General features: G+C 53.5%; 2 protein-coding genes and 2 non-coding genes across 4 annotated transcripts; all 4 read right to left on the reverse strand.

The window, feature by feature from the left end:
* Positions 1-4,314: 4,314 nt before the first annotated feature.
* On the reverse strand, positions 4,315-5,253 carry LOC119240218 (olfactory receptor 1F1-like). The gene has a single exon (XM_037504584.1). The coding sequence runs from the start codon at positions 5,251-5,253 to the stop codon at positions 4,315-4,317; it is 939 nt and encodes a 312-aa protein (XP_037360481.1).
* A 10,637-nt stretch (positions 5,254-15,890) lies between these two features.
* LOC119240219 (olfactory receptor 1F1-like) lies at positions 15,891-16,860 on the reverse strand. The gene has a single exon (XM_037504585.2). It carries the CDS (start codon positions 16,827-16,829, stop codon positions 15,891-15,893), a length of 939 nt encoding a protein of 312 aa, XP_037360482.1. The 5' UTR covers positions 16,830-16,860.
* A 6,526-nt stretch (positions 16,861-23,386) lies between these two features.
* TRNAK-CUU (transfer RNA lysine (anticodon CUU)) lies at positions 23,387-23,459 on the reverse strand. Its single transcript has one exon. It is a non-coding gene; the product is annotated as a tRNA-Lys (tRNA).
* A 910-nt stretch (positions 23,460-24,369) lies between these two features.
* Positions 24,370-24,442, reverse strand: TRNAR-CCU (transfer RNA arginine (anticodon CCU)). The gene has a single exon. It is a non-coding gene; the product is annotated as a tRNA-Arg (tRNA).
* Positions 24,443-25,135: the final 693 nt, after the last annotated feature.

Below are 25,135 nucleotides of genomic sequence, written 5' to 3' on the forward strand. Positions count from 1 at the left end.
GTCATGTAAACACAGCGCCCATCATGGGAAGCGAATGGACGTTGTTTAAGCCCCTCGCCCGCGCAGGCCTCTCCCGAGGGCGAAGCAGGCGAAGAGGCTGATTTGGAAAATAGGAGCAACGTGTTTGCTTCCACTGGCGAAAGTGGGGAGAGCTGGCCTGCGCGCCCGTCCACGCGCTGCGGGGGGAGGCCCCTGCCGAGAGGGAGGGTCCGCGGGGCGGGGGCGGGAGGGCGGCCGGCTCAGTCAGACGCCTTCCTCCCACGGACGGGCTGTTCGGAGGCAAATCTTGAGAGGCTCCTGGAACAAACAAGAAATTCTGGCCGCCCTGATTTTTTGGGGTCTGACCATAGGAGGGACAGGCTCAAGGACAGCATGAAGAGGAGGCTCTGTGGGCCGACCAGGGAGCCCAGGAGGAGGGCCTCAGGGATGCTGGCCTGGCGTACTGCCGCCTCAGGCGACCCGACCCGTGTGTAGACAACGTGAGACCGAGACCGAGACAGGCGTGATTAAGTTGTGAAGTTCAGGCTCCAGAGAGGATCACTTCTGCGATTTGGAACCCACCGTTCTTTTGTCTTTTCTACTGAGTCACTGATTCTTGTTTTCTGTTTTGAAAACACAGTAACACTGACACACATTAATAGTGTACATTACACAACTGTACACACAGTTTGTATGACTGTCTCCACTTACACACCCCTGTTCGCCACTCCGTCACCCACCTCCTAAGCAGCTCATGAAGAGAAGCGGAGAGTATTTTTTAAAAAAGATTTATTTATGCATACAAGAACTGGGGTGTTGGCAGGGGAGAGGATTCACCAGAGACAGAGTGGGGGCAGAACCGGTGGTCTACAGAAATACAATGCTGAGGCGAGCAGCAGGGTGACAGGAGAGGTCTGCTGTGCCATATGGCTCAGCTCCCTGGCCAGGATCGAACTCAAAGGGCAGTGGCTGGTGATAGCTTCATAGCAGGGAGATTATCCCCTTGCTCTACCAGGGAGATCCCCTTGATTATTACTGGGTTAATCTCAATACACAGCCCAAAGACTCAGGACTCCAGAACCCCTCACGCTGTGATTTTCAAACTCCAGGCCTCCAGATACATAAAATTTGGAATGACTCTCCAAATGGAACCGTATAATCCATATAAGCGTGGTTCTGGGTCCCAGTAAGCACCTTCATGTAAAATCCCCTCCCTTGTTGCAAGTACTGTGAAGTCTGAGATTGCCCCCGCTTACAAGCCAACAAGCGAGGCTGCCAGCTTCGTGGATCTGATAGAAAACAAAGGCCCTGGGGCCAGAGACAAAGAATCTGTGTTACAGCAAGAGAAGGAGCCGGAATATCAGTATCCACATCGGGTTCCTCAGTGCCAGCCCCACAGAAGCACATCCGTGAGGCCAGAGTACACACAGCGGATGGTCATAGAGGGGAAGCCTCCAGCTGAGGGAATCAAACCTTTTACCGTGGGAGTAAACGTGCCTGACCTTTGACCCAGAAGGAGCCATCATCTTCCTTACAGGGGACAGTGAAACCCCTGCCCAGAAACACACCACCTCATCTTCCAAGGCCATTTGCCATCCACACATGCCTGAGGACATGGCCGAGGACAGCAGCGGCGAGTGTTTCTGTTCACAAAAGGCAAGACACCCGCGGAGAAATGCCTCCCACCAACATGGGTTCATTTTAGACTCAGAAAGTTTGGTTTGTTTGTTCACTTGTTTGTTTGTTTGTTTGGAACAGTGGCTGGAAGATGAGGCATTGTCTGTTGACTGTCCTTGTGGATGTGGGATACTCTCATTTCTCACCTGTATCAGAAGCTCTAGAAACAAAAGAAACATCATAAAATCCTGACCTGCGGGAAACTCCCGCGTCCAAGTCAACTCTTTCATACAGCTGGAGAGAATGAGCCAACATAAGCCAAATTAAAGTCGCGCTAGTGACGTTAACATTAATCAAAATATACTTCAAGATGAAAATTGGACTAACAATGACAAGATCTCGGGGCCACTAAAAGGTATGCCCCATAACGAATGCACAACATTCACAATCCTCTATGCTCCCGGCAGCCCAACACAAATCAAAAAGGAGCAGCTATTAATACATAGAAAAAATCATTGAAATGTTAATTAAAAGACTTCACAGATCAAGTACGTAAATCGCTATTGACATCCCTAAGTGACCGCAGATTCTAATCCTCACATGCACCCACTTGAATTCTACTTCACAAATACAGCTGCGTCGTAGACAAAGCCGGGCTGGAGTGCACTGCCCATGAGAAGACGCCAGGGGTGCAGAAGGGGTGTCCGATGCAGAGGGGATCAGAGGGCACCTCTGAGCTGGGTGATCAGAGCGGGGACAGGGCGTTTTGACAAAGTGGAGCCATGGGAATGGCCACCGCGGCCAGAGGCACGCTTTCATGGAGGATGAGGGAAGCCTGAAGTCAGACAGCTGTCTCCTGAGGCCATAAGTGCGTCCCAGTGTGGCCCCCAAACACCTATTCTGCCGCCCACCAAACAAGCTCACAGCGCAGCTACCTGAGCTCAGACAATCCCCCCTCCCAGTCTCAAGCCCGACTTCCTGCTGCTGCTGCCTATGTGTGGGACGGGCGAGCCAGGACGCCCGACCTGGAGCAAGCTTCCGCGCTGTCTGACACTGGGAGCGCTCGCGTCTTCTGCTAGCCATGGCAGGTAGGGCCGGGCAGAAACAATGACAAAATAACAAACAGATCACCTAATGGGTGCTCTAAGCTGGAGAAATGGTCTGGCCGGTGACCACTGAAGGACACAACGATTTCTACACCAGAAAGGGTGCGGCAGCGCTGTGTAGCCTGCAGACACACTCGCCGTTGTGTGAATGAATAACGTGTGTTGCATCCATGTGATAAAACATTGTGCATTGAAATCTCACTTCAAAGACCTCGGAGGGCTCTGCAGAAAGAAGCAGCCTATCAGAACACAAAGTTCTCCGGGAAGTCTGCGGCCGTCTCTTGTGAGACTCTGTTTAAGAGCATCTATCTCTGGGCGTCTTGAATCAGCAAGGTTACCATTTGCTTCAGTTTCCTTGTTTATGGCTTCTGGGGTTCCACAGTGTCTACGGGTGATCTGCCAACTAGTGAATGATATATTTTTTTTTATGATTTGTTTATTTATTTATTTATACAAGCACTGGGTACAGTCAGAAGCGCGGGAGAGTGAGAGAATTCACCAGAGCCAGAGCAGGGAGCAGAGCAGGCAGAAGGACTGAAGTAACTGCTGAGGGGAGCAGCGGGCGGCAGGAGAGGTCTGCGCGCCATGTGGGACCCTCCTCCGGTGGCCGGGGAGCAGCCGGGGATCGAACCAGCGCTGCAGAGGCTGCGGGCAGCTTCGCAACCCAGCGCTCAACCGCTGCGCCACCAGGGAGGCCATGAATGATATATTTTCAAATAGGGAGAGTTTGTAAACTCCTTCTCAAGTGAAAAGGATCAAATTAAAAGTTAGAGTGGGGCCTCCCTGGTGGCGCAGCGGTTGAGCGCTGGGCTACGAAGCAGCCTGCAGCCTCTGCAGCACCTGTTTGATCCCGGCAGCTCCCCAGCCAACGGAGGAGTGTCCCACATGGCACGCAGACCTCTCCTGCCGCCCGCTGCTCCCCTCAGCAGTGTACTTTGGTCCTTCTACCTGCTCTGCTCCCCGCTCTGGCTCTGGTGAATTCTCTCGCCCTCCCGCGCTTCTGACTGTACCCAGTGCTTGTGTAAATAAATAAATAAATAAATCTTAAAAAAAATAAATAAATAAATAAATAAAAGTTAGAGTGGGGGCCTCCCTGGTGGCCCAGGCCACCAGGTGGAGCGCAGCGCTGTGAAGCTGTCCTCAGCCTCTGAGGCACTGGTTCAATCCCAGCTGGCCTCAGAGCTACCCACATGGCAAGCAGACCTCTCCTGTCTCGCCTGATGCTCCTCTCAGCAGTGTATTTTGTCAGTCTGCCTATTCTGTTCCCCACTCTGTCTCTGGTGAGTCCTCTCACCTACTGCACATCTGGCCTGTACCCAGTTCTTATATAAATAAATAAATCTTTAAAATAAAAAAAAAATATATGCAGCATACACCCTTCCAGACAGAACTTTGAAAAAGGAAAACCTTGGCTCAGTTTCGAAATAACTTAAAAGATGGTCATAAAGAGCAGTCTTGTTACTCAGCAGACACAAGGGATTGGAGGGTAACCAGAACCACAAATAAATAATCGATGCATCAATACTGGTTACCAGAGTGTCACTAACAAGATCGCTGCTGCCTTTCCCCCGGGACCGCCTAGCAGGAGGGTGAGCTACGGCTTTGGTTCCCATCAGACAGAAAGCGTCTTCCTGCGAACCACCTTCCCAAGAGCCCTTTTCAAGTCTCTGTTCCTCAGGCTGTAGATGAAGGGGTTCAGCATGGGGGTCACCACCGTGTACAGCACTGTGGCTGCAGTGTCCTTCTCAGACGAGTGTTCTGAGGAAGGGTTGAAGTAGACAGCGATGATGGTGCCGTAGAAGAGGGAGACCACGGCCAGGTGGGAGCCGCAGGTGGAGAAGGCCTTCCAGCGCCCCTGGGTGGACGGGACTCGCAGGACCGCGCGGGCAATGTGGATGTATGACACCAGGATGCAAACAAACGGGGTGATCATGATCAGGGCACCTTCAGTCAGAATCATCATCTCATTGATGGACGTGTCAGAGCAGGAGAGCTTCAGGAGGAGCGACACATCACAGAAGAAGTCGGGGATGGTGGTGTCTGCACAGAACGAGAGCCGAGCCATCAGCAGGGTGTGCAAGAGGGCGTTCAGGTTGGCGATGACCCACGACACAGCCACCAGCAGCGCGCACAGCCAAGGGGTCATCTTGGTGGAGTAGTGCAAGGGGTGGCAGATGGCCACAAAGCGGTCATAGGCCATCACGGCCAGGAGGAAGTTGTCCATGTCCACGAACATGAAGAGAAAGTACATCTGCGCCAGGCACCCCGAGAAGGAGATGGTCTGGCTCCCCAGGATGTGGTTGGTCAGCATCTTGGGGATGGTGGTAGAGGAGAAGCAGAGGTCCACGAAGGACAGGTTGCTGAGGAAGAAGTACATGGGGGTGTGCAGACGGGCGTCCACGCTGATGGCCAGGAGGATGAGCAGGTTCCCCAGGACCGTGGCCAGGTACATGGTCAGGAAGAGGACGAACAGGAGCTGCTGCCGCTGGGGCTGGCTGGAGAGCCCCAGGAGCAGGAACTCAGAGATGCTGGACTGGTTGGTGGCCCTCATGGGGGCAGGAGCCCGGGCCCAGAGGCAGACAAAGCAGGAGAAATTCAAGAGCCTGCAACAGGATGGCCAGTGGGTCAGCAGAGAAGATTGCTGGGACACGCCGCGCGGTGCAGCTGGGCCATGGGAAGCCACCCCCTGCCCCTTGTGTGTGTCGCCCATAATGGTGCTCCCCTCGCCCCTCACCGGGTGCCTGATGCATGCACAGGAGCTCTGGGGGGACACGAGACACGGTGACTGGTTTTGTCCCCCGATCCCTTGTATATTTGAACTTTCTACCATAACTGCGGATCTTTAATAAAATACAACAGAGACAAGAATCCTGAGGGAGACTCGATGGACATCACAGAGGCCGCAGCGCGAGCATTTCGGCAGCGGCGGGGCCTTAGAGGACACATCTCAGCTCCCCCATCCCTGACCTGCACGTTCCCCTTCTCCCTGTGTGCTCCAGGCTGTCAGTGATCAACAGCACACGCCGGGGTGAGGCTCTGCTGCCCCCGCCGCTGGCCCTGCTCTGGCGCACTCGGGGAGCTCCGGGCCCTGGCATCCTCGCCGCGTCCAGGGAGCACCCTAAGCCTCACTGGTAGGGTTAGAAGGGAGGTGATCCGAGCTAGAGGCAGAAACTCGGCAAATCTGGGTTCCCCACAGAGCGGACCCAGAGTGGCCTGTGAGGCCACTTACAGCCTGACGTGGTGACAGCGCCCACATGGGCTTTACCCCCTGCAGGCACCGGTGACTTACCTGGGGAGGATGCAGACTTCACCGTCCCGGGGAGAGCCAGGCTGGCTTCAATTTCCAGACTCAGACGAAGATCAGTGGCAAGGAGAGGGCGTGGCCCGGAGTCTGCAGGAAGCAGGGGCTGGAGCGCCTGGACGCAGCCCTCGGTGCAGGCAGGATGTCGGGGAATCATTGGACCAACTCTTTACCGGAGCTGCCACGGCCGCTGGGGCCATATTCCCCGAGAGCCTCATTACACGCAAGCAGAGTGTAATTGTCCCTTCGCCTCCTTGGGATCTTTTGGCTCCGACGCTCACAATAAAGACCTGCAAGCCCAATTATGTAGCGCCAGCTCAGGACTTGGCGCCTTTGGAATGATGCAATCTTGGGGGCGATCATCAGCAACAGCCCTTCTGCCAGAGAAAACTCCCAATCCTGCGTCTTTCCCCCACCCCGTCCGGGGCGGTTTCCTTGCCGGGAAACAAACATGACGCTGCCGGGGCCGAACCTTCTGGCCACACACGTCTGATCTCCGTTCCCAGAGCCACCGTGATGGCTCACGTGACCCCAAGAAAGCTATCAGCCTCGTGGAATCCCAACACTTCCTCCGTTGTTAGAGGAAAAGTCATGTCCACCTTGCGGAGTTGTGCAGATAAATGAGGTGGTTTATGTTAAACACGCGCCCCCCCCAACCTCGTCAGTGCTCCGGGCTGGCCCAGTTGACTGGGTGGCGGCTACAGATACTAAGCATTACTTACATCTGCATTCTCTGCTCAAACATCTGTGTCCTGGATAAATGACACTTGGAAATAATGTCATTTACCCAATTACTTGCCCAAGTAGTCATTTTTATAAGGAGTCAGATGATAAACCTTACCTTTTATTCTGGATGTGAGGCAGCCATAGCATCATTGCTGAGTCCTCTTATAAATGGGGGGAGCATTCACTCCAGTGAGAACTGGAATCCCTGCACCCACAGGTGTCACTCTGTATTTGTCCTGAAGACCGGGTTTGGCCTTTCAAATTTCCTTTCGACTTGAATTTTTTTAAGAATTTGTGAATAAAATTTTAAGAATTTGTGAATAAAATGAAATTTTAAAAAGGAGACAAAGATGGCAGCTCGGAGGTTTGCCCCTCTGGCCAAACTTGGAACAATTTGAGCATCAAAAGGAATAATTGAAACTTATTCCATGGAAAGGAATAAATGAGTATAAAACATGAAGTGTATTAAAAACTTGAATTCAACAGTAACATTACAGAACAGAGAGCCATGCAAAGTAGTTTAATGTCATCACTGGAGATGAAAATCAATAATTAAAGGGAAATTTATCCTGTCTTTTAAAAAACAATCTAAGGTTCCCCCTGGGTTCCTGAAGAGGAGCTCTTCTTTCCAGAATAATGACACTAAGAAATATAGAAAAATTACGAACTAGGAAATCATCATTTTAACTCCCAGATGGTGTAGACAATGATCAGAGAGCAGTCGGGAGTGGACGGGTAGGAACAGAACGTTCACAGGATATTCACATTCACGTGAACATGTCACTCCACAGATTCCTTTTGAGTTGCACACTGGCCAGTATAACATAAGAACTGCTTCCTCAGGTCACCACCAACAACCATGTCCCACAGCCCTTCATCTAATACATCACTGACAACTTGGCAATCTGGAGTAATCATGTGACATCATGTGCCTTCATCATGGTGCCCATGACAGATAAGGCATCACCTGCAAAGTATTGGCCAAAAATGCCACTTGGGGGCCTCTCCAGTGGCACAGCGGTTGAGCGCTGGGTTGTGAAGCTGCCTGCAGCCTCTGCAGTGCCAGTTCGATCCCCGGCTGCTCCCTGGTCACCAGAGGAGGGTCCCACATGGCGCGCAGACCTCTCCTGCCGCCCGCTGCTCCCCTCAGCAGTGTACTTCGGTCCTTCTGCCTGCTCTGCTCCCCGCTCTGGCTCTGGTGAATTCTCTCACCCTCCCGCGCTTCTGACTCTACCCAGTGCTTGTATAAATAAATAAATAAATCTTTAAAAAAAAACAATGCCACTTGGATCTAATGAGACCTCTAGATCTAAACTGTGGTTTATAGCAAGCTGGGGATGGAGGAAAAGTTAAACACTATAGAGAAACTACCAGACAAATCCAGAAAGTGGGGCTGATATAAACCCATGAGTCATGTCTTCTCAAGGAATCATTATGCTGCTTCACACCTACTGGCATGGTTATTTTTATTTATTTTTTAAATCATTTTATTTATTTTTATACAAGAACCGGGGACAGGCCAGATGTGCTGGAGGGTGAGAGGATTCACCAGAGACAGAGCAGGAAACAGAACAGGCAAACTGACGAAATACACTGCTGAGGGGAGCAGCGCGCAAGACAGGAGAGGTCTGCCCTGCCATGTGGGACCCTAACTGGCTGGCCAGGATCAAACCCGCACTGCAGGGCTGCGGACAGCTTCACGGCACTGTACTCAACCGCCTGTACCACCAGGAAGGCCCAAGGCATGGTTATTTTTAAAAAAGGAAATAAGAAGCATATGGAGAACCTGAAAGACTTGTGCATTGTTTATTTATTTATTTTTTATTTATTTATTATGCATACAAGATCTGGGGTGTAGGCCAGAGGTGCAGGGGGAAAGAGGATTCACTAGAGACAGAGTGGGGAGCAGAACAGGTGGATCTATTGAAACACACTGCTGAGGGAGCAGCGGGGAGACAGGAGAGGTCTGCTGCGCCCTGTGGGTCAGCTCCCTGGCCAGGGATCGATCTCGGGCTGCAGTGCCTGGTGATAGCTTGATAGCACTACACCACCAGAGAGGCCCTGTTGAGTATTATTGGGTTCATCTCAAGATACAGCCCACAGACTCCAGGCTCCTACCATTAACTTTGTATTTGGAAAATGTAGCCGTGGAGTTTCCCAAGGGACCTTCATGTCCAAATATATCAATGGGGGCCTCCCCAGTGGCGCAGTGGTTGAGCTCTGGGTTGTGAAGCTGTCCGCAGCCTCTGCAGCACCAGTTCAATCCCCAGCCGCCGGCAAGGGTCCCACATGGTGCGCAGACCTCTCCTGCCATGCCCGCTGCTTTCCTCAGTCTGCCTGTTTTGCTCTGGTGAATTTTTCACCCTCCCCCTCTCACTGTACCCAGTGCTTGTATAAATAAATCTTAAAAACAAAAACCAAAAACCAAATATATCAATGTCTCCACTGTGTCATCTTAACTGGAGGAGGTTGGTGATGTCACTCTCAACTGTCCTTCACCTCTGCTTCTCTTCTCTGTAGGAATTGGAATGTCCTGGAAATCAGACAAATATTAGGTGAATGAGGAGTCGGGGTTCATAGTCTTAGCCCTCTGTGCAGGAACATGTTCAGGGCAGCCACACAGCAGGCACTTACAGGAGCTTCCCTACCACTGGGGGCAGATTCCCCAAGAGCCTCATTAGAAACAAAAGACAATAATTTGCTCCCCTACTTTTGGCATCTGTTGGATTAAACAATGACGGCAAAGATAATCATTCAAGGTTTAGATATAGCCATTTGGTCAAAACTTGAAGATATAAGAAGTGAAACTACTTTTTTTTTTTAATTATTTTTTTATGCATACAAGAACTGAGGTACAGGCCAGAGGTACAGGTGAGAGGATTCTCCAGAGACAGAGTGGGGAGCAGAACAGGCAGACTGACTGAAACACACTGCTGAGGGGAGCAGTGCGCGAGACAGCAGAGGTCTGCTGAGCCATGTGGGTAGCTCCCTGGCTGCATGGGGATCGAACTCGTGCTGCGGAGGCTGCGGACAGCTTCACAGTGTTGTGCTTAATCCCTTGCACCACCAGGGAGGCCCAGAAGTGAAACTACTTTGATGGAGAAAAATCCCAGACAACATTCGGGGAGACCTGGAGCTGAGTCTTCCTTGCACATAATGTGGAAATTCAGTTATTAAGTCCTTGTTCCTTTTACTTCAATTGTTCAGACCCAGGCTAGTCCTGTGATTTCTGTGTAACCCTTACATAGTCCATGAACACATCTGCGGTACAGTGTAGCCTGATGCTAAGAATTGTTGTGTCCAGGACAATCCATCATGCTGTGATTTTCAACTCCAGGCCTCCAGGTGGATACCTTTTTGGAATGACTCTCCAAATGCAACCCCTATGATCCACATAGGCGTGGTTCTGGGGCACCAGGAACCACGTTCATGTCATATCCCCTCCCCTCCACCATAGCTAGTTGAACAGGATGCTTGGACTAGACTCGAGTGACAGCCTGTCCATGTGCCTCTTTGACTTGTCTGTAATGTGCAGCCCCAAGCCTATTCTGCCTGTTCCTGACAATCTGATGGAAGAGCAGAGAGGAGCCAGAGAAATAAAGACACAGAAAGGAGAAGATACAGGTTGGAGAAAATCTCCTGGTTTTTTCAATTCTGATTCTGAGTCCATTCTGGATGGCTGGCTATAATTCAACCTGTTACGCCCAGAGCTCTGTTCTTACTTACAAATTATAAAAGCCAATTTTAGCAGAAGAGGGGTTCACCAAAAGAATATTGAGTGTATCAGGGCCTCCCCAGTGGTGTAGTGGTTGAGCGCTGGGCTGTGAAGCTGCCCGCAGCCTCTGGAGCGCAGGTTCAATCCCCGGCTGCCGGGGGAGGGTCCCACATGGCGGGCAAACCTCTCCTGCCGCCCGCTGCTCCCCTCAGCAGTGTATTTCTTCGTCAGTCTGCCTGTTCTGTTCCCTGCTCTGGCTCTGGTGAATTCTCTCACCCTCCCGCGCTTCTGACTGTACCCAGTGCTTGTATAAATAAATAAATAAATAAAATCTTTAAAAAAAAAAAAAAAATGTTGAGCGTATCAGTGTATGAGCAGGTAAACATACTGTAGTCTACATAAACAACAGAGCATTATTTTTCAGTCACAACAATGAAAGAAGCACTGATATAAGCTACAAAGTGGCTGGACCTCAAAACTATTATGCTGAGTGACAGAGGCAGACACAAAAGGTCACATATCATATGATAGAAAACCAGGTGGATGGGCCCAGGAATCATAAGTTTTTGGTCCTGTGGCTCAGGGAGGGTTTGGCTTCACAAGGTTCAGAAGTTATGGTGAGTTTCTTTGAGACGATGCGTGTGTGTGTCATCACCCAGGGAGAGACAGTATGAAATGGGGGGCGGGGGCCAAGAATAAGACCATGAGGACAGTGGTGTGTCATAAGGTGCTAGGAACAGAAAGGCAGCAAATAAGATCCATAAAGAACCAGGAAACAATCAGGAAAGTGAAGAAAAGTGGCATCTCAGAAGCCAAGACCTAAGTTCCAAAAGAAGCAGGTCAGGGGGCCTCCCCGGTGGCGCAGTGGTTGAGCGCTGGCTTGCGAAGCTGCCCGCGGCCTCCGCGCCGCTGGTTCGATCCCCGGCTGCTCCCCGGCCACCAGAGGAGGGTCCCACATGGCACGCAGACCTCTCCTGCCGCCCGCTGCTCCCCTCAGCACTGTACCTCCGTCCTTCTGCCTGCTCTGCTCCCCGCTCTGGCTCTGGTGAATTCTCTCACCCTCCCGCGCTTCGGACTGTACCCAGTGCATGTATAAACAAAATAAATAAATAAATAAATAAACATGCCTCTATTAAAAAAAAAAATTAAAAAAAAAAGAAGCAGGTCAGGGACGAGCCGCCTCTGTGCAGCACAGGGCAGGGCTCTGCGCCCAGCGGCTGGGCAGAGAAACAGCACTACCGCGGTCGGCAGGTCAACCAGGCTCCAGACTGTGGCTCATCTGGGTTTGGCTCCAGGCTGTAAGCTGGGCGTGTCGACTCCTCCTGGGTCTACCCGAGTCTCAGGCTGGCCGGGCAGCAGGACCTGGAGCACGCTCTGGTGGAGCACTGGAGAGCAGGCGGGCAGACCCAACGGGGCGAGCACATCTGGAGTCTCCACTTAGGTCTCCTGCACTAACATCCCCTTGGCCTAGCCCAGCAGGCTGTGGGACAGGCCGGGACATGTCCTGGTTTCAGAGGGGAGTGAAGGACTCACAGCTGACGTTGCTCCCAGCACAAGGACCAAACAGCAGACAATACCAATGAGACAGACAAGGAAAGAGCGCGGTGGCCTGGGTTACACTGTGTAGACAACACTAAGTGACATCCTCAAAATATACACGGTGTAAGTGTCATGCCGCTCGGAGCTCAAGCATACGGGATTTGATCAACCCACATGACTCAGCGGTTCGTGTTGCTGTCAGAGTGTCATTGTCATTTTATGCCAAATGAAAAACTGGGACACAAAAATAACCAGAATGTAAGGGTTTTCATTATTTTTCGTTATTATTGACAACTTTTTCATTTCCCAAAAAGTCTCTTTAATAAGCATTGCCATGAACTGGGAAGTCTGAGATTGCCCCCGCTTACAAGCCAACAAGCGAGGCTGCCAGCTTCGTGGATCTGATAGAAAACAAAGGCCCTGGGGCCAGAGACAAAGAATCTGTGTTACAGCAAGAGAAGGAGCCAGAATATCAGTATCCACATCGGGTTCCTCAGTGCCAGCCCCACAGAAGCACATCCGTGAGGCCAGAGTACACACAGTGGATGGTCATAGAGGGGAAGCCTCCAGCTGAGGGAATCAAACCTTTTACCGTGGGAGTAAACGCGCCTGACCTTTGACCCAGAAGGAGCCATCATCTTCCTTACAGGGGACAGTGAAACCCCTGCCCAGAAACACACCACCTCATCTTCCAAGGCCATGTGCCATCCACACATGCCTGAGGACATGGCCGAGGACAGCAGCGGCGAGTGTTTCTGTTCACAAAAGGCAAGACACCCGCGGAGAACTGCCTCCCACCAAACATGGGTTCATTTTAGACTCAGAAAGTTTGGTTTGTTTGTTCACTTGTTTGTTCACTTGTTTGTTTGTTTGTTTGGAACAGTGGCTGGAAGATGAGGCATTGTCTGTTGACTGTCCTGTGGATGTGGGATACTCTCATCTTACCGGCATCAGAAGCTCTAGAAACAAAAGAAAATCCTGACCTGAGGGAAACTCCTGCATCCAAGTCAATTATTTCATACAGCTGGAGAGAATGAGCCAACATAAGGCAAATTAAAGTCGCGCTAGTGACGTTAACATTAATCAAAATATACTTCAAGATGAAAATTGGGTTAACAATGACAAAGAGGGCCTCCCCAGTGGCGCAGCGGTTGAGCGCTGGGTTGCGAAGCTGCCCGCAGCCTCTGCAGCGCCAGTTCGATCCCCGGCCGCTGGGCGAGGGTCCCACATGGCGCGCAGACCTCTCCTGCCACGCCCGCTGCTCCCCTCAGCAGTGTACTTCATCGGTCTGCCTGCTCTGCTCCCCGCTCTGGCTCTGGTGAATTCTCTCACCCTCCCGCACTTCTGACTGTACCAGTGCTTGTATAAATAAATAAATAAATCTTTAAAAAAACAAAAACAAACAAAAAAATACAATGACAAAGATCTCGGGGCCACTAAAAGGTATGCCCATAATGAATGCACAACATTCACAATCCTCTATGCTCCCGGCAGCCCAACACAAATCAAAAAGGAGCAGCTATTAATACATAGAAAAAATCATTGAAACGTTAATTAAAAGACTTCACAGATCAAGTACGTAAACCTCTATTGACATCCCTAAGTGACCGCAGATTCTAATCCTCACATGCACCCACTTGAATTCTACTTCACAAATACAGCTGCGTCGTAGACAAAGCCGGGCTGGAGTGCACTGCCCATGAGAAGACGCCAGGGGTGCAGAAGGGGTGTCCGATGCAGAGGGGATCAGAGGGCACCTCTGAGCTGGGTGATCAGAGCGGGGACAGGGCGTTTTGACAAAGTGGAGCCGTGGGAATGGCCACCGCGGCCAGAGCCACGCTTTCATGGAGGATGAGGGAAGCCTGAAGTCAGACAGCTGTCTCCTGAGGCCATAAGTGCGTCCCAGTGTGGCCCCCAAACACCGATTCCGCCGCCCACCAAACAAGCTCACAGCGCAGCTACCTGAGCTCAGACAATCCCCCCTCCCAGTCTCAAGCCCGACTTCCTGCTGCTGCTGCCTATGTGTGGGACGGGCGAGCCAGGACGCCCGACCTGGAGCGAGCTTCCGCGCTGTCTGACACTGGGAGCGCTCGCGTCTTCTGCTAGCCACGGCAGGTAGGGCCGGGCAGAAACAATGACAAAATAACAAACAGATCACCTAATGGGTGCTCTAAGCTGGAGAAATGGTCTGGCCGGTGACCACTGAAGGACACAACGATTTCTACACCAGAAAGGGTGCGGCAGCGCTGTGTAGCCTGCAGACACACTCGCCGTTGTGTGAATGAATAACGTGTGTTGCATCCATGTGATAAAACATTGTGCATTGAAATCTCACTTCAAAGACCTCGGAGGGCTCTGCAGAAAGAAGCAGCCTATCAGAACACAAAGTTCTCCGGGAAGTCTGCGGCCGTCTCTTGTGAGACTCTGTGTCTGAGCCTCTGTCTCTGGGCGTCCGCAAGGTTCCCGTTTGCTTCAGTTTCCTTGCTCACAGCTCTGAGGATCCAGTGTGCAGGGGGGATCTGCCACCTAACGGAGGATACATTTTTAAATAGGGAGAGTTTGTAAACTCCTTCTCAAGTGAAAATGACCAAATTAAAAGTTGGAGTGGTCCATTCATTAATGTACTAATACAGTCATCCTGGTTCTTTTACTTTCGACGAGACTTGAGTGCTGCCTTTGGCCTAGGCGCAGTGCCGGGCCAGGGACACCAGGCGATTACTCCCAGAATCCGGGTACTCGTGGGGCTGGTCTCAATCTGGGAAACTCTATGGACCAGAAAGAATTACCAAAGCAAAACAGAGTTGAAGAGGCAGATGAGGGCGTCAGAGGGCGCAAGGAGGGGGCAGCGTTTCACTGGGCCTTGCATGTGTGTGTGGGTGTGGGGGGGTGCGTGTTGCCGAACACACTAGAAAGCCAGGGGAGGGGGTCTGGGCAGAAGGAACAGCGATGATTTCTGTTTCCCTGACAACAGACACCCACTGACCCCTCCCCCTAAGGGACAATCAGGATGCTCTCGGGGTTCCCGCTGCCTCCTAGGGTCTGGGCCACGTGCCCGCTGGCCTCTGAGTCTCTCCTGAACTGTTACTCCCCACGGTCATCCTCATGTTCTACTCTGCTGTTCCCTTGAGGCTCGAAATTAATTTTGCGCTTTGTAACACGACATTGACAACTAACGATGACAGAGGACATGCGGACAAAGGAGAGAGGCTGGGGATGCTCCAGCCGCTCCTCGTGGGAACCACCAAGACCTTCAGAGTCTCCTTGTCTGGCCCACCCAGGAGGGTCTGGCGTTTTGGCCAGTGTTGGGGCCTGAACAGCATGCTTAGTGAAAATTTCCAAATGATTCTAATATTCAAGAACATGTGCAGGGCCTCCCCGGTGGCACAGCAGTTGAGCACTGGGTTGCGAAGCTGCCCGCAGGCTCTGTAGCGCTGGTTCGATCCCCGGCTGCTCCCCGGCCACCGGAGGAGGGTCCCACATGGCGTGCAGACCTCTCCTGCCGCCCGCTGCTCCCCTCAGCAGTGGACTTCGGTCCTTCTGCCTGTTCTGCTCCCCGCTCTGGCTCTGGTGAATCCTCTCACCCTCCTGCGCTTCTGACTGTACCCAGTGCTTGTATAAATAAACAAATAAATAAATCAAAAAAAAAAAAAAGAACATGTGCAGCATGCACCCTTCCAGACAGAACTTTGCAAAAGGAAAAACTTGGCTCGGGTTCGAAATAACTCAAAAAATGGTCATAAAGAGCAGTCTCCTTACTCAGCAGACACAAGGGATTGGAGGGGAACCAGAACCACAAATAAATAATCGATGCATCGATACTGGTTACCAGAGTGTCACTAACAAGATCGCTGCTGCCTTTCCCCCCGGGACCGCCTAGCAGGAGGGTGAGCTACAGCTTTGGTTCCCATCAGACAGAAAGCGTCTTCCTGCAAACCACCTTCCCAAGAGCCCTTTTCAAGTCTCTGTTCCTCAGGCTGTAGATGAAGGGGTTCAGCATGGGGGTCACCACCGTGTACAGCACTGTGGCTGCAGTGTCCTTCTCAGACGAGTGTTCTGAGGAAGGGTTGAAGTAGACAGCGATGATGGTGCCGTAGAAGAGGGAGACCACGGCCAGGTGGGAGCCGCAGGTGGAGAAGGCCTTCCAGCGCCCCTGGGTGGACGGGACTCGCAGGACCGCGCGGGCAATGTGGATGTATGACACCAGGATGCAAACAAACGGGGTGATCATGATCAGGGCACCTTCAGTCAGAATGGTGAGCTCATTGATGGACGTGTCAGAGCAGGAGAGCTTCAGGAGGGGCGTCACGTCACAGAAGAAGTGGGGGATGGCGTTGTCTGCACAGAACGAGAGCCGAGCCATCAGCAGGGTGTGCAAGAGGACGTTCAGGTTGGCGATGACCCACGACACGGCCACCAGCAGCGCGCACAGCCGAGGGGTCATCTTGGTGGAGTAGTGCAAGGGGTGGCAGATGGCCACAAAGCGGTCATAGGCCATCACAGCCAGGAGGAAGTTGTCCATGTCCACGAACATGAAGAGAAAGTACATCTGCGCCAGGCACCCCGAGAAGGAGATGGTCTGGCTCCCCAGGATGTGGTTGGTCAGCATCTTGGGGATGGTGGTGGAGGAGAAGCAGAGGTCCACGAAGGACAGGTTGCTGAGGAAGAAGTACATGGGGGTGTGCAGGCGGGCGTCCACGCTGATGGCCAGGAGGATGAGCAGGTTCCCCAGGACCGTGGCCAGGTACATGGTCAGGAAGAGGACGAACAGGAGCTGCTGCTGCTGGGGCTGGCTGGAGAGCCCCAGGAGCAGGAACTCGGAGATGCTGGACTGGTTGGCGGCCCTCATGGGGGCGGGAGCCCGGGCCCAGAGGCAGACAAAGCAGGAGAAATTCAAGAGCCTGCAACAGGATGGCCAGTGGGTCAGCAGAGAAGATTGCCGGGACACACCGCGTGGTGCAGCTGGGCCATGGGAAGCCACCCCCTGCCCCTTGTGTGTGTCGCCCATAATGGTGCTCCCCTTGCCCCTCACCGGGTGCCTGATGCATGCACAGGAGCTCTGGGGGGACACGAGACACGGTGACTGGTTTTGTCCCCCGATCCCTTGTATATCTGAACTTTCTACCATAACTACGGATCTTTAATAAAATACAACAGAGACAAGAATCCTGAGGGAGACTCGACGGACATCACAGAGGCCGCAGCGCAAGCGTTTCGGCAACGGCGGGGCCTTAGAGGACACATCTCAGCTCCCCCATCCCTGACCTGCACGTTCCCCTTCTCCCTGTGCGCTCGAGGCTGTCAGTGATCAACAGCACACGCAGGGGCCTGGCCCTGCTCTGGCGCACTCGGGGAGCTCCGGGCCCTGGCATCCTCACCACGTCCAGGGAGCGCCCTAAGCCTCACTGGTAGGGTTAGAAGGGAGGTGATCCGAGCTAGGGGCAGAAACTCAGCAAATCTGGGTTCCCCACAGAGCGGACCCAGAGTGGCCTGTGAGGCCACTTATAGCCTGACGTGGTGACAGCGCCCACATGGGCTTTACCCCCTGCAGGCACCGGTGACTTACCTGGGGAGGATGCAGACTTCGCCATCCCGGGGAGAGCCAGGCTGGCTTCAATTTCCAGACTCGGACGAAGATCAGTGGCAAGGAGAGGGCGTGGCCCGGAGTCTGCAGGAAGCAGGGGCTGGAGCGCCTGGACGCAGCCCTCGGTGCAGGCAGGATGTCGGGGAATCATTGGACCAACTCTTTACCGGAGCTGCCACGGCCGCTGGGGCCATATTCCCCGAGAGCCTCATTACACGCAAGCAGAGTGTAATTGTCCCTTCGCCTCCTTGGGATCTTTTGGCTCCGACGCTCACAATAAAGACCTGCAAGCCCAATTATGTAGCGCCAGCTCAGGACTTGGCGCCTTTGGAATGATGCAATCTTGGGGGCGATCATCAGCAACAGCCCTTCTGCCAGAGAAAACTCCCAATCCTGCGTCTTTCCCCCACCCCGTCCGGGGCGGTTTCCTTGCCGGGAAACAAACATGACGCTGCCGGGGCCGAACCTTCTGGCCACACACGTCTGATCTCCGTTCCCAGAGCCACCGTGATGGCTCACGTGACCCCAAGAAAGCTATCAGCCTCGTGGAATCCCAACACTTCCTCCGTTGTTAGAGGAAAAGTCATGTCCACCTTGCGGAGTTGTGCAGATAAATGAGGTGGCTTATGTTAAACACGCGCCCCCCCAACCTCGTCAGTGCTCCGGGCTGGCCCAGTTGACTGGGTGGCGGCTACAGATACTAAGCGATACTTACATCTGCATTCTCTGCTCAAACATCTGTGTCCTGGATAAATGACACTTGGAAATAATGTCATTTATCCAATTACTTACCCAAGTAGTCATTTTTATAAGGATTCAGATGATAAACCTTTATTTCACATTTTGATTGGTGGTATGTGAGGCAGTCATAGGCATCATTGCTGAGTCCTCTTATCAATGGGGGGAGCATTCACTCCAGTGAGAACTGGAATCCCTGCACCCAGAGGTGTCACTCTGTTTTTGTCCTGAAGACAAGGTCTGGCCTTTCAAATTTCCTTTAGACTTGAATTTTTTCAAATTAAGGATTTGTGAACAAATTGAAATGTTTAACAGGAGACAAAGAGGGCAGCTTGGAAGTTTGCTCCCTCTGGTCAAACTTGGAAAAATAGAATAATAATTGGAATTTACTCCATTGAAAGGAATAAATGAGTATAAAACATGAAGTATATTAAAAACTTCAAGATAAGGCATCACCTCCAAAGTATTGGCCAAAAATGCCACTTGGATCTAATGAGACCTCTGGATCTAAGTTGTGGTTTATAGCAAACTGGGGATGGAGGAAAAGTTAAACACTATAGAGAAACTACCAGACAAATCCAGAAAAATGGGACTGATATAAACCCATGAGTCAGGTCTTTTCAAGGAATCATTATGCTGCTTCACACCTACTGGCATGCTTATTTTTAAAAAAGGAAATAACACGTATATGGAGATACTGGAAGCCTTGTGCATTGTTAGCAGCAACATGAAGTGGTGCAGCCGCTGTGGAAATCAGTTCTGGTCTCAAAAAGCTAAACATAGGATTACCAGCAATTCCAGCAATTACCAGTAATAGGAACCAGCAATTCCACTTCTGAATTTATGCTTCCCAAAAAATTAAAAGCAGGGACTTGAATGACTATTTGCACAACTATGGTCATTGCAGCATTATTCACAATAGTGAAAGGTAGAAACAACCAAAGTGTTCATCAACGATGAATAAATTAAAAAAAAAAAAAAAAGACGAGGGCCTCCCCAGTGGCGCAGCGGTTAAGCGCTGGGCTGAGAAGCTGCCCGCAGCCTCTGCAGCGCCGGTTCAATCCCGGGCCGCCGGGTGGGGTCCCACATGGCAGGCAGACCTCTCCTGCCACCCGCTGCTCCCCTCAGCAGTGTATCCTCAGTCTGCCTGTTCTGTTCCCCGCTCTGGCTCTGGTGAATTCTCTCACCCTCCTGCACTTCTGACTGTGCCCAGTGCTTGTATAAATAAATAAATAAAATCTTTTTTTTTTTTTTTAAAGATTTATTTATTTATACAAGCACTGGGTACAGCCAGAAGCAAGGGAGGGTGAGAGAATTCACCAGAGCCAGAGCGGGGAACAGAACAGGCAGACCGACGAAGTACACTGCTGAGGGGAGCAGCGGGCGGCAGGAGAGGTCTGCGCGCCATACGGGACCCTCCTCTGGTGGCCGGGGAGCAGCCGGGGATCGAACCGGCGCTGCATAGGCTGCGGGCAGCTTCGCAACCCAGTTCTCAACCGCTGCGCCACCGGGGAGGCCCTAAATAAAATCTTAAAAAAAAAAAAGATACCTCCATAATCCAAACAATGGAATATTATTTAGTGATGAAAAGGGATGAAGCACTGTTATATGGTACAACATGGGTAAACCTTGAAAATTTTATCCTAAGTGAAATAAGCCAGATACAAAAGGAAACATCATGCATAATCCCACTTACAGGAAATATCTAGAATAGGCATATTCAGAGACAGAAAACAGGAAATTACAGGGGACTGAGGAAGAGAAGGAATAGGAGCTATTTCTTAAGGGTATGGATTTTTTTTATTTATTTATACAAGCACTGGGTACAGTCAGAGGTGCAGGAGGGTGAGAGAATTCACCAGAGCCAGAGCGGGGAGCAGAGCAGGCAGAAGGACCAAAGTACACTGCTGAGGGGAGCAGCGGGCGGCAGGAGAGGTCTGTGCGCCATGTGGGACCCTCGCCCAGCGGCCCGGGATCGAACTGGTGCTGCAGAGGCTGCGGGCAGCTTCACAACCCAGCGCTCAACCGCTGTACTACCTGGCAGGCCCAAGGGTATGGATTTTTTGATAGGGGTCATGGAAAGGTTTTTGGAAGCATTGTGGTGGTGGCACAGCAGCGTGACAGTGATACCTTAATTAATGCCACTGAATTTTATATTTCAAAATGAAGGTTCGATGTGGAAAAAATTTAAAGAAATTGCCTATGCTAGATCAAAACACTGAAGAGACTCAACAATCTGTGCCAAAAAGAAAAAAAAAAGATTATAGATATTGGGACACTTAAAAGGGTTTGTCCTGAAGAAGAACAAAATAAATGGATTTCAGGCCTCTCTGGTGGCACAGTGGTTAAAGTCTCAGTACTATCAAGCTATCGCCAGCCACTGTGGCGTGAGTTCGACCCCCAGCCAGCGAGCTGACCCACATGGAGCAGCAGACCTCTCCTGTCTCCCTGCTGCTCTCCTTAGTGGTGTGTCTCACTCATTGGATCCTCCTGTTCTGCTCCCCACTCTATCTCTGGTGAAACCTCTCACCCCTGCACCTCGGTCTACACCTCAGTTCTTGTATGCATAAATTAAATCTTTTTTAAAAAATTATGTATTTATTTATACAAGCACTGGATACAGTCAGAAGCATGGGAGGGTGAGAGAGTTCACCAGAGCCAGAGCGGGGAGCAGAACAGGCAGACTGACGAAGTACACTGCTGAGGGGAGCAGCGGGCGGCCGGGGATCGAACCGGTGCTGCAGAGGTTGCGGGCAGCTTCGCAGTCCAGTGCTCAACCGCTGCACCACCAGGGGAGGCCCCATAAATAAATAAATCTTTAAAAAAGAAAAATAAACGGATTTGTAGTCTTGTTGAGCTTATATAATGTGAGAATAGGATAAAGTGGGACGGGAGGAAGGCTTACCGCAGCAGATGGTGCTTCGGGGCTGACAATCACAGCGGCCCTGCGCCTGTTGGCCCCGCAGCCGCTCCTTCCGGATCAAAGCCACGTGCAGAAAGAGCCGAACGTCCTGGAATGACCGGGCAGAGAAGGGGGTGAGAGTTCTACAAATATCGATCTTGACGTTGTGGACACTTGGATCCACCAGCAGTGCAGAGAACGTGGTGCAAATACAAGCCCTCGCCCTTCGGCCAGACATTTAAAAGATGGCGACTGAAGACCTGCCATTGGTCAGGTCCATGACACCAAAAAGCTGAGGCAAAGGTCACCTGGGCAGGAACAAAAAGAGCTGACGGGTCCTTGAGTGCAGCTGAAGGGAAAGGCTACTCGCCCCGACTCCCCACCTCTTGTATTTTTTTTTTTTTTTGTTTTTCAGTCAAACTGTATTGATTTGCCAGCTGCCTACATGATTTGGGCAGTGCAGTTTCACCGCTCAACATGTACACACGCCTCCCTCAGCCACCACATCTCAGCCTCTGCCTTTTTTTAAATAAACATCCCAGGGCCTCCTTGGTGGCGCAGGCGGTTGAGCGCAGCGCTGTGAAGCTGTCCACAGCCTCTGCAGTGCCGGTTCGATCCCCTCCAGTCTCGGAGCAACCCACATGGCGAGCAGACCCCTTCTGTGTCAGCCGCTGCTCCCCTCAGCAGTGTATTTCATCAGTCTGCCTGTTCTGTTCCCCACTCTGTCTCTGGTGAATCCTCTCACCCTCCCACGCATCTGGCCTGTATCCCAGCTCTTGTATAAATAAAAAACAAATCTTAAAAAATAATAATAAAAAATAAAAAAATAAAGAAACATCCCAAACCTTAAACTTAGCACGCAGGGAGGGTTTGATCAGCTGCTGGAATCCAGGGTCAGCAGGATGGCCCGAGCGCCAGGGCGGGGCTGCAGCCACCTGGGTCCAGCGAGATTACCATGGGCGATGATATTTGGCAGGATTGAGTCCTTGAAGTCTTCGGTGCTGGTAATTTCCGGGCATTCAGCGTGCTCCCTGCTAGCCTAGTGTTGCTCTCTGCAGGCTCTTTTGGAGACAAAGTTTGGAAGAGTGTGTGTGTGTGTGTGTGTAGATACATGCACGCACATTTGTACCGCTGTGGACTGAAGTCTGTGCACCCCCCAATCCTATATTGAAATCCAACCTCCCATGTGATGGTGTTTGGAGGTGAGACCTTTGGGGTGATTAGGTAGGAGGGTGGATGCGCAGGTAAAAGCCACCCTTCCACCCAGCGAGCTCCCTGCTCTTCCCGCCCTGTGAGGACACGAGAAGACAGCCTCTCTGAAAATGGGTAGGGGGTCCTCACCACACAAGATGTCTGCCACACCTTGACTTTGGACGCCCGGCCTCCGGCACTCTGAGAAACAAATGTTGTTTCAAGTACCCGGTATACGGTTCTCCATCACCCATCTGTCTCTGTCTCCCTGCCTTTCTGGAAAACCAGGAGTCCACGCCGATGTCTCCAATTCAAGCTCAACACCATAGACCCATGGGCGTCTTCTCACCCTCTGGCTCGGCTGCTGAGAAGCGGGAGTGCCACTGGGCTCAGCGCACTGACTCTTTCAGCGCTCCAAGAAAGCCCATCTCCTGCCCCCAGGGGCCCTTCTGGGCTGGCTGTTGCAGACTGGGCCCTCTCTGAGCCCACACCAGCCAGGCCTCCTGTCAGGTTCCACACAGAACTGCTGGTGCCAGCAGGGATGCCCTGACCCTCCAGACATGGGGGCCATACCCCAGCCAGTTGCCCTCCAGGGGAATCTGGACAGTGTATGGAGACACTTTGGGTTGTCACAATTGTAGGGTGCTAGACGACGAGGTCCAGGCTGCAGCTCCACCCTGGACAAGACCCAGACAGACCACACACGCATCCATCTGATGCAAAATGTCAAAAGTGCTAAGACTGAGGATATAATACATGCAATAACGTATATGCTGCATTGGAAATTATAATAAATTGGTTAAAAGCTACTATGAAATCAATTTCACTTTAAAAGTTGTCTTGGGGCTACTAGAAAAATTTTAATTACAGATGTGGGGCTCATTGCTGTAGCATCCCCAGGAGGCCCATTAAGAATTGTCTCTCAATTTTTAAGTTTACTTTGAAGGCAAGAGTTTAAGCTGAAGAGCCCGTCCGGAGAAAAGGAGGCCTGCGCCCAACGTGGGGCTCGAACCCACGACCCTGAGATTAAGAGTCTCATGCTCTACCGACTGAGCTAGCCGGGCTGCGCCGGCAGCCAGGCGCGCGTGATGGGTGCTCCGGTTCCGGCCCCGCGGCCCTGTGGGGAGGGAGAGGAAGCCGGGGCGCCGGGTGGCCGCGGATCCCCCCCTCGGGGAGGTTCCCGGCGGCCCCGCGGCCCTCGACCCCGGGCTCCGGGTCAGCGGGTGGAGCAGGGACTCGCGGGATGGACCCCGCCCCGCAGGGCGCGCCCCCAGGCCCGTAAACTCTGCGTCCCCGCCCGCCGGGCCGCGGGGTCCGCCCCCGCGAGTGCTCGCCGAGCGCCCCGCACGCCGCAGCTGCCGCCCTGGACGTTCAAGGCCCGGAGACCGGCCGGCCTGGGAGCAGAGCCGGGCCCTCCCCGGGCCTCCTCCCGCCCCGGCTCGCCCGCGCAGCGCCCCCTCTCCGGCGCGGGGTGTGCCTGCTTGCGGGCGGGCGTGGGGGGCCCGGCGCCCGCGGCAGACCTGGCCGGCTGACGGCGACGCCCCCGGCACCTCCGCGGCCTTGCGGGAGCCCCCGGCCGCCCCCCGACGGCACCCGCCAGGCCCCACACCCTGCGGGACCCCCACGCGCCCGCGGCCCGGAGACGTGAGGAAAGTCACCGGAGCAGCGACCCTGGAGGCGCCCCCCGCCCCCCGCCCCGCCCCGGCACCTGCTTCGGTTTTCTTCTTGGAGGGGGCGGCCGAGGCCCGGCGCGGGCGGGGGTTCCTCCGGTCGGGGGGGTTCCTCCGGGCCGCAGAGTCAGCGCCCGCGGGCCGAGCCGGCCGCCCCGGGCCTTCGGGGCTGAAACAATATTGACCCAAGTAAGCGCTCGCTTCCCGCCCTGGGGGTCCCCCCCCCCCCGTGGTCTCTCGTCGGAGGCAGATTCCGGGGACTGCTGGGCCTTCGTCTGCTCCAAAAAGTCGCCGCCGCAGGCGCTACCCCAGGTGGGACTCGAACCCACAATCCCTGGCTTAGGAGGCCAATGCCTTATCCATTAGGCCACTGGGGCGGACGCCCGGGCTCCTCCCTGAGGACATTAAAGGCAGAAATAACGCGTCCAGCGCGCCGCGGACGCTTCTGGGCCCGACGGGGAGCGCCGGCCCGACCCTAAAGCCCTCGGGCCGCCCCGCCCCGTGCTGGACAATTGTGGGTGCTCGGGGCGCGGCTGGACCCGCCGCCCGGCGGAGCGCGGCGCGGCGCGGGCGGGAGGCGGGCGGGACCGGTGGCGCACCCCGACACCGCCTGTCCCCCCGAGGCCCGCCCGCCTCTGCGCCCTGACCACGCGCGCTCGCTCCCGCCCCTCGCTCCCCAGGCACGCGCGGGGGGCGCAGAGCCGGGCCAGGCCCTTGCGCTGCCCAGAGCCCGAGCCCCGACGTTTCCCCGCCGCCCCCCCCCCGCCAACCCCCCTTCGCGGGGTCCCGGAGCGCGGGGAGGTCCCCTCCGCACCCCGCAGAGAGAGCTCCTGGGGGGCCTCGCGCACTCCCGCCCGTCCCCGGGGCCAGCAGAGCCCCCCGAGCCACCCACACCCGGATCCCCGCCGGGGACGCCCTCGACGGCCGAGGAAACCGGGGCGAAGCGCCAGGGGCCGCCCTGCCCCCCGCGCGCGAGACCCCGGCCCGCCCGGGAGGGGCGCGCCGCGGAGAGGACCCGGGGCTGGGCGCCCCCTTCTCGTCGCGCGCGGGTCCCGAGTCGGGGGCGGGAG

Source organism: Talpa occidentalis, unplaced genomic scaffold (assembly GCF_014898055.3).
Source record: "Talpa occidentalis isolate TD23 unplaced genomic scaffold, MPIMG_talOcc4v2.1 talOcc4.12, whole genome shotgun sequence".
NCBI lineage: Eukaryota > Metazoa > Chordata > Mammalia > Eulipotyphla > Talpidae > Talpa > Talpa occidentalis.